The sequence below is a fragment of the Sceloporus undulatus genome, chromosome 7 (assembly GCF_019175285.1).
Source record: "Sceloporus undulatus isolate JIND9_A2432 ecotype Alabama chromosome 7, SceUnd_v1.1, whole genome shotgun sequence".
NCBI lineage: Eukaryota > Metazoa > Chordata > Lepidosauria > Squamata > Phrynosomatidae > Sceloporus > Sceloporus undulatus.
Window position 1 is genome coordinate 46,768,940 of NC_056528.1, and position 9,477 is coordinate 46,778,416.

Here is a 9,477-nt window from a genome sequence, read left to right on the forward strand (position 1 = left end):
ATTTCTTGATACTCAAAACACATGTTTTTGGTCTTTTAAAATATATATTTGAATATTATTTCCATTCTTATGTTATTATGACAAGTCCACAGCTACTTTTGAAAATAAGAAACAGCATTCCATATTCAATACAAAATTGGTAATGGAGCCAGTGAAGACCGAAGAGGAGAGACATGTTGAACTGCTGCGCCAGATCAGTAAGCAGAAGCATTAAGGACAGAGATAAGAGGCTTACAATGCAAGACAGGAGATCAGAAAATAATACAGTGCAATAATCTATATGTGAAAGAATGATAGGCTGACTTAAAGTTTTATCTGAATCAGCGGGGAGAAAACAATGGAGAAACAGAAGGGCCAAGGGAAGAGAAAAGGAGAGACAGTGCTTGGCAGGAACATCAACACAGAGATAGAAGATAATGCCTGAGCTTCACACCTGAGCAAGGTGAGATTATCAATAGAAAAAGAAAGAGGAAATGATAATGAGGTTTTGGAAGGAAAGGCAGACTATTCCTTTTCTGCATATTAAGTTGGAGTCAGTGACCTGACAAGGAAAGAAATGGCAGGGAAACTAATGATGATGTTAGAACAGAAGGAGTGAGAAGGGAGAGAGCAGACAGAGAGATAGAGTTGGTGTCATCCACATAATAGTGATGTTGAAGGCTGAAAACCTAATGAGGATACCAAAAGAAAGACTGCAATGAATAAAGAGGCTCACCAAGAATAGAACACCAATTCCTAAACAAAAAAAGGAGGAGAGAGAATCACCAGGAGAACCTCTGAAGGAATATACAATTGAAATCGAGACACTGCGGAATCACTAAAGTCCAAATGCTGACTGTGTGAAAGACTGAAGACCCTCAAGTTTCCACTGTCAGGCAGTTACACCTATCGTGAATGGAGAATTAGCTAAGTCCAAACCAAGTGGAAGTACATAGAAGGGGAAGGCATGCCACATGGAAACATGCTAATGGTGTAACTGCTCAGCATCTACTTTGCTTCTGTCTTCTTCCAAAAGGAAAATTAGATGGATGAAAAATGAATCAATGAGGCAGTGCAGGGATCACAATCCACGATAGGAACTTAAAATGAATCCAAACCAGAAATAAGTGAACTGTCCCTGAAAGGTACCAAAGCCACATGTAGATCATCGCAACACTTCTGCTAGTAACCTGAGGATCCTTGAAGAACAGTTGAAATTCTTGGGCAAATGTTTTCCCCAGCTTCACAAACAGGGAGGAAAAATACTCTTCAGTGTGATGTTGCTACTGGGAAATGTTCCAGAACAGATCTTGAAACGGTCATTGTGTAAGCACTTAGATAAGAATGCTGTGATTACTGAGAAGAAGAAGAAAAGAGTCTTGTTAGACTAATTTTGTCTCTCTTTCTGACAGTTACATGTTTGGCGAATCAGACGTGGGTGTAGTCTATCCAAATTTCTTCTGTACAGCTTTTGACAAGGTCACTTCTGACATTCTTGCAGACAACTTGGTAAAAAAAGTGGCCTAGATAATGCAGGTATTAAGTGTGTAGCTAGTTGATGAACCAATCCCAAAGAGGACAGTGAGCCTGCGCCATAAGTAGGCTTTCCATCCACGGCTTTCAGCATACGGTGAAGCTGCAGCACAATATAATGAATGGTGCACACACCGTGGTGCATGCACCATGTGGCACCATATGCACACATCTCTTTATTTTCAATGGGGCGCGAGCATACATGATTTTCCCCTGATGCAGGGGATCCGGAATGGTTCTCCTTCATAAGGGAAGGGAGGACTGTATTAGTTGATGAACCAAACCAAGAAGCCAAGAGCATCAATGCCAGGTCCAGGAAAGAATCCTACAGTACCCCTACCTCCCACTTCTCTACAAGAGGACAAAATGCCATTGTACACATACTTATAGGTGAGGTGGATGGATAAAGGAATAGAAGGGATGGCCATCATATCTGCAGATGACAGCCAATTGGGAGTGGTAGCTCATATCGCAGAAGGTTGCATATCTCTGTGGCCTTCCAGGAGCTGTTGGGTGCCAGTTCCCATCAGCTTCCATTAGCATTGTCAACATCAACGGCAATGCAAGTTGCATGGTTAAATCTAAGAGTAGACAGTCTGAATCAGTGAAATTTACCTAACTGTTGATTTACCATTCAACAGTTGATTTAATGGATCTACTTTAGTCCAAACTAGCCATTCAAATGAAGCTTTGGCCTAACAACGTAAGTGGGGCCACAGATTCCTCATCCCTGTCTCCCGGAGTAATTTGCCATTTTACTACCTGAATATTTCCCTTAGAAACTGTCTTGTTATCTTCTAGCTCCGTTTACAGCTGTATGAATGCACTATTTACAAGACGTCCTCTTTAAATTGCAGTCCATTTACACTGAACAAACCACGAAAAATTAAATCTTTGATCGCACCACACAATGTTTTTAATTTTCCTTTCTTTTGCTGCGTGCATACATGCTGAGTTTTCATCCAAACTGGCAGAAAATAACATAGAGGAGACGGGGAAAAGAACTATAAGCAGAACACTCAGAAATGATGATGAAAATAGGATTGTGGGCCTCTCATTTATTTCTTTATTATAGGGAGATTCGAGTGGCCTTATACTAAGACTGGGCCAGATGAATCACACGACTGCAAGTGGGGGCAGTAAGTCCTATGCCTTGGCTATGGGAAATAACTCAGTGGCTTGGCCTGAAATGTGGCCATTCGGGAGATGTCAGTTTGAAAATGGTCTATGCCAGCTCTGAGTTGAGAAAGGCTTAGAAATGTCTTTGTTTAGAGTTTGACAAGGAGCCTCCAGCAGTTTGATAGCTATTGTCAATTTCTTCTTCTTACACAGAAAACCTCGGTGGTACTGTGTTGCTGTTTCTACTGAGATTGATTTGTGTTCAACTTATCTCGGAGATGCTGGTGTCAAACAGATGTAAGAGCGATAGTCGGGTGCCTTCCTTTTTGTTTTTAAGGGAGTGTTCATGGGAGGGGGGCTTACAATGTGTGATATAAAAAAAGAGCTGCAACCCTTTTAGGAACAAGGTTGGGGCTTGGCTCCAATCTGGGATGCTTCTGATCCTGTCTAAAGCCAGTTGGCAGAGTCTAAGCAAAGACTATTTGGTAAACAGAGTGAATCTGTGCTCGGAGGCTTGGACATGCCAAGTACATGTCTACACCAAGCCACAGCGCATTGTGTATGGAAAACTTAAAAGTGAAATGATCCTCATGCTGCCTTGTCACAATCTGTGTTCTTGTTGCTGTGGTTGGATTTAAGTAGAGCCATTCCTCTGGACCCCGAGGCTCTAATCAGAGAATGTCAGGCTTACAGAATTCAACAGAGACTTCTGGCAATTCTGCAGTTGCTGCTATTCTCTAAACAGTAGCCAGGTCAACAACAAGATCTAAAGCTCATCTGAAAGGTCATCTTGGATACTGAAAAGGGAATGGTGAAAGGGATAGCTATGTTATTCCACTCCAGTATGAAAAAAAGGGAGTCTTGTGGTATAGTTAAGGCTAACAGATTTACTTTAACGTGAACGTTCAAGGATTGTGATCTGTTTTCCACAGATGCACGATGGAGGAGAACATGTGGCTGCCCTGTAATGGAGTAACAGGGGGCTGGGAGAACAATGGGAAAGATGGAAGAAGAGGAAATGATGTGATAATCTCACAACCAACTGTCAAGTTCATGCTGCAAAGGACACCTGCCAAAGATGTTAGCGTTCTCCCAGTGGCACCACAAAGCTCTGCCAACATGACACAGATGTTCTCCACAAGCGCAAATCAGCACTCCATGGGTGCGCATCTGTTACACCAATTTTGTTTGAGAGACATTTTGGCCAGAGACTGTGCCTTTAATATTACAGAATTAAAACACACAGATAAAGGATTTGGAGGTAGGGTTATGTGCCTGAGAGGTGGAATTCCATATCTGGACTGAGTAGGATGCTATCATATAGCCTTTCTTTAACTTTAATTAAATTTTATTTCAACACTGATTTCTTGGTCCCATGTGGAGACCTTACACTGGTTTCTAAGCATAGCCGAAAAACCCAAACCCAATAAAATCCATCTAGAAATTAAATTTAAAAAGCTCAGTATTGCCCTGCTCCCCAACCAGTTGATATAGTCATGATCAGACAATATTAAAAACACATTTGGAAACCATCTTAACAATCTTTTCTGCAGACAAGGAGAGAAAGAGTTGAATAAGATTTCTGAAGGAGCAAAATCCAGATCTTAGTATCATTACTGGGAAGGCCCTAGTCATGTCTCAGATGGTGATGCAATATCAAGCAGTACTTCTCCACATCATTGTAATACGAAGGGAATGATCATTGGGAGAAGTTAATCTTCAGATACGACAGATCCAAAATGAATAATAAGAGCTAACATTTTGCCATAGGAGCAGTACAGATGGGTGGCTGGAAGCCACCCCTTCCTGCCACGGATTGGTGCCAAAGCAGCAACACAGTGCGGCACCGATCCATGCCCCAAAAGAAGCTGCTCTGGGCAGCTTCCTGGAAGGGGCATCATAAATGCTACAGCGCGGTGTCATGACACCCCTTCTGCCCAGCGCCATTTGGGCACTACGCTTGGCGCACATCATCATGGCGCGCACCTTGTGGATGGGTACATGCCATGATGGTGGCCGGGGGGGGCACGAAACTATGGCTAGGAGCGTCTAGAAGCTCAGCCATAGTTTGTGTATAGGCCGGCATAAAATGTCTGAGTGTTATGCTGGAAATACTGGGCCTCTGCCAAAATGGGATGCTAAAATCTCCCCATCGCATTCTAAACCAATATATGATATGATACGATGTGAAACCGCTGATGATAATAACATACCGGGCTGTAATACAATCAAAATCAAGAGCGCAACAGCCATAATGAGCAAGAGCTTTTGACTAAAAATGCTTATTAGGAAGGTGAATAGAAATAACACAACAAAACAGACAATGCAGTGGATCTAATTATACAACATAATATTTGGGGGGAAGGTATAACTCACTGACTGTACCTCCATCATTATCGGTGCCATCTCCGCACATCATTTCCATGACAACATTGCATCCCATTCCACTCCAGCCCACCTGGCAGACACAGTGCCATCCATTCTGGTCAAGGGTGCACCTCCCATTGCCGTAACACAGACCTGGGCAGCCATCTAGAAAGATACCAATTAAACACAGCATTATGAATTATAATTGCTTATTAAAAAGCACACTAGCTAGGAATGAGGCTTGGTTTAAGCTTTAAAGTTTGCTACTTTCACTGCATTATGTCCAGTATTAGAACTGGATACTACTCACACATCTTCTAGGGCTATTGCGAGAAGATATTCTGAAACCTTGAGCTGAAAAGGTTGCAAATCAAACTCAGTAACATCACAGCTGAATAAGAATTAAATACTCAAACCAAGGGACCTGGTACACAAATTTGTCAGTTTTTGGTTTTCTCCATATTCAGGTTTTTTTAAAAGGAAATCTCAAGTTCTTTCCATCCTATATATGAAAAAAATTGCAGATCTTAGCACATTCCCATTCCTATTCCCATTCCTATTACTTTTCTCCTATCCCTAGCTGAAAACACTAAAAGCTTTCTAAGTATTATTCATGCAAATAACTAATGCAAATGAATACAGCCTGCAAGGAGAGCTACTTTAGATATTCATTAAATCCCTTACTAGTGGCAAATTTGCACAGAGCACAGCCTAACCGAGGACATTAACTCAGTAGGAAGTCCCACTGTCTTAAATGGGACTTGGTCCAAGTAAAGGTGGTCATGTCACTGTGTGCTGGGCAATGGAAAATACACCTCATCTCCCTACTGCAAGAGTTATATACTTTCCATCCTTTGGCAAATAATGCTAGGGTTTGTTGATATGCTTAGTTAACTACCGGTGAGTTTGTAAGATAATTTGTTGTTATGGTAAGGTGCCTTCAAGTCAACTTATGGCGACCTAACCTAGGATCTTCTTGGCAAGGGTAGGTCTGGCATTTCCTTCCCTCAAAAAGGTTGAAGGAGGTGGGTATGTTCAGCTTGGTGAAGAGAAGACTGACTGTTTAAGTATTTCAAGGGCTGGCACAGAGAGAAGGGGGTAGGTTTGTTCACTGCTGCCCCAAAGGATAGGATCAGGTCAACTGTTACAGGAAGTTACAGGAAGGTAGGTTTCAACTGAACATCAGAAGGAACTTCTTGATGGTAAGAGAGGTGGAGGGGTCTTTTTCAATGGATGTCTTCAGAAAGAGAATGGATAGCTACCTGCTGGAGATGTTCTAGTTTCTGCAATGAGTAGATCTGATACCCCTCCAACTCTATGATTCTATGCCCCATAAAATATTGTGGTTGTTGTGTGCCTTCAGGTCATTTCAGACTTATGGCAACCCTTTCTTGGCAGGGTTCTTAGGAGGAGTTTTCCCATTGCCATCCTCTGAGGCTGAGAGAGTGTGACTTGCCCAAGGTCTCCCAGTGGGTTTCATGGTTTCATAAGATATACTTGGTTCAATAAATGAAGCATCTGATCGAGATGAACTAAATTGTAGTTAACTCATGATAAGGTCACCTGGCTTAACTACTTTTAAAGTTACACTAGCAATAGCTTCTCCCATTTCTTATTCACTGCACCTTATCTACATATTGAATTGTACCCCTAGTTTGCAGGTCTTGTAATCCACATTTGTGTAATCTGCGTAGGTGCTTTGTTTGAAATTAACATTTAATTGGATTGATTGCTGAATGCTTTTTTTTAAAAAAAAACATTTGCACCACATATAGTTTTATCTATTTTATATTAAATTCTCTGTCAAATTAATAAATTGTAAGCCACTCCTGGAAGCCTTATTTGCTGAAGGGATGGGTTAAACCCTACATGAATGGATGGATGGATAGATGGATAATTTGTACTGAAAGCTGCTCTGGGTCCCATGTTTTGAACTGTATTGAGATTGAAAATGTTTTATCTGTGAGCCACCTTGGGTCCCTTCGGAGAGAAAGGCGGCATATAAATGAAATGACATGAAATAAATACAATACTGGGAGAAGGGCAGAATATAAATTAAATAAATAAATAAAAGGTGCAAATCCAAAACAGCTCTCAAATGCTTTGTCTGCATTTCAGTCTTGCAAGCCTTGGCCGCTTACTTGGGGAGTTTGCCCCACTGAACTCAGAGGACTGTACTCAGAAGAAAAATCCCACTTTCTTCAATGGGGTTTACTCTCCAACTGATGTATCTAGGATTGCAGCTGTAATACTATAAACGGTTTGGATTCTCCCTCTTTCCATGACATGCTCATCGCAGCTTGAGTTCCAGCCAACCAATCTGTTCAAATGGGCCTTGCCTGCAGCATCCTAAAGCCCTTTAATTATGTTATATTGATTGGTGAGTCTGAATATTGGCAATAAGCTCACAGCCAGCAGCTGTGTCTGGAAAAAAATATAACGCAAGTTCTTTGTCTTCCTACTCCTAACATCTTTTAGCAAGGCAGGTAGAATTGGCTGTCGCTGCAAGAATGGAAACAGCCGGCAAGTCGCAGACTATGAGCGCATTTACACTGCAGAAATAAACCAGTTTGACACCACTTTGACTGTCATGGCTCAGTGCTATGAGATTCTGGCATTTGTGAGAGCAAAGAGCATTCCCTGTCAGAGGTCTCTGGTGCTCCACCAAACTACAAATGCCAGAATTCCATAGCAATGAGCCATGGTAGTTAAAGTGGTATCAAACTGCTTTATTGCTGCAGTGTGATGGCAGCCTATGTCTAAAGGCAAATGTCAAAGGACTATGGTCCAAAACCATAAAAAGGGTGTGTTTTTTTATATCCCAAATCAATCCCTACAGCTTCCAGGGAATCATAAGAGCAGGCCAGAAATCTCACATGCAGACTGTAGGTTACATTTTCTTCATCCATCCGTATCTTAAAGTCCTACCATGCTTCCAAGAAAACCATGTTGCTTTAAAGGAACACATGTGCTCTCCACATTGCCTTCCTTTAATGAGCTTTGGTGCTTTATTTATTCATTCTTCCAAGTATCGCCATGCAAAACATAGCAGCTGGAGGAGATAATGCATGAAGCAAGGCATGCTAGAAACAGGGAGGAATGTTAAAAATGAAAAGGCCTTTTCATTTCGATAGGGCTTCAGCTTTTAACTGGTTGTGGCAAAAGGATCCCTTAAGGACCGAGGCTGTCCTTTTATTTTTACTATGTCTATAATGTTTTAAATTAATGATTTAATAGTGTTGTTTTGGTTATACTTTGTTTTAACCTACACTGTAAAACAACTTCAATGTTGGAAAAAAGGGGTGACTGTTAAATAGATAAATAACTAGCTAATATGAGGTGGGTAGCATTTATGGGGTGAATAATAAATATGGGGTGAGTAATATCTATCTATCTATCTATCTATCTATCTATCTATCTATCTATCTATCTGTCATCAACTCCATATTCGTCAGCGATTATTGAAGCTGTAGGAAACTTGACTATGCATATATCTTGATCATTTAATATAATTAATATTTAACACCTGATTTTGGAGATATAGCAGATTTAATGATGGATTTACTTGGAAAGGATATTAACATATATAAAACAAAGTCTGTGGACCTAATGAATTTGCAGTCTATAAGAGACAGTGGGAAAAGGATGGAGCAATAGTCAGAGATGAGAGGCAATAATAAATACGGATGGATGTGACCAAGTATAGTTTCATTTACATCATTATCGCTGGGAATGAGCATTACAGGTTGTAAGTTTGGTTTTGAAGATGGGTTTAATAAATGATGATAACACTGTATAAGTATTCTGGAAGGCATTCAGAAAATGGTATGGAGAATTTTCTGCCAGAGAGAGCATCAGTGCATCCTCAAACTACAATTCCCAGGATTCCATAGGTTCCAGCTATGGCAGTTAAAGTGGAATCATAGTGCTATAATTGCATAGTGTGAAAAGACCATGAGCTGTGTCTTTGAACCGTCTACTAAACTATTGGAGAATGGATGAAAGGAAAGAATATAATTATATATCCCCCAATGGCTTCCAACATCTTTTTTCCCTTTCCAGCTCACATTTCTGTATCTTCTCCCTAGCAAGCCATGAGTTTCACAGAGACGAAAACAAGCCCGTGATCAACTCTAGTCATGCACCTAAATAAAACCACACACATCTTTCAGTATTAATTTGCCATCTGTTGATTAAGATAAAGTGCCTCTGCTTAATTCAAAATGGGCTGTTTTTCTACCTGTATGACTGGCAGTTATCATTACTCTAATCTCATTATCCAAAGAGCTGCTCGAAAATGTTTCCACTGGTGGCAATGCATGAAATAAATGCGCTGTAGTGATTTTTAATGCTTACTGTTCTCTGTCTAGAAGATTTTCATTTATTTTTCGTCATCGCATAGGGCTGTTCACATGAACCAAAACAGAATAGAAGTTATAGGCACACATAATGGATGGATAGTCCAAGTGCAGTGATCTC

At 40.8% G+C, this 9,477-nt stretch overlaps 1 protein-coding gene across 1 annotated transcript in view; it reads right to left on the reverse strand.

Moving 5' to 3' along the window:
• Positions 1-9,477, reverse strand: part of TENM1 (teneurin transmembrane protein 1) — a 292,675-nt gene that overhangs the window by 84,988 nt on the left and 198,210 nt on the right. Inside the window, 1 exon segment of the mRNA XM_042479300.1 lies at positions 5,017-5,163. Within this exon segment, the coding sequence (XP_042335234.1) occupies positions 5,017-5,163 (147 nt within the window).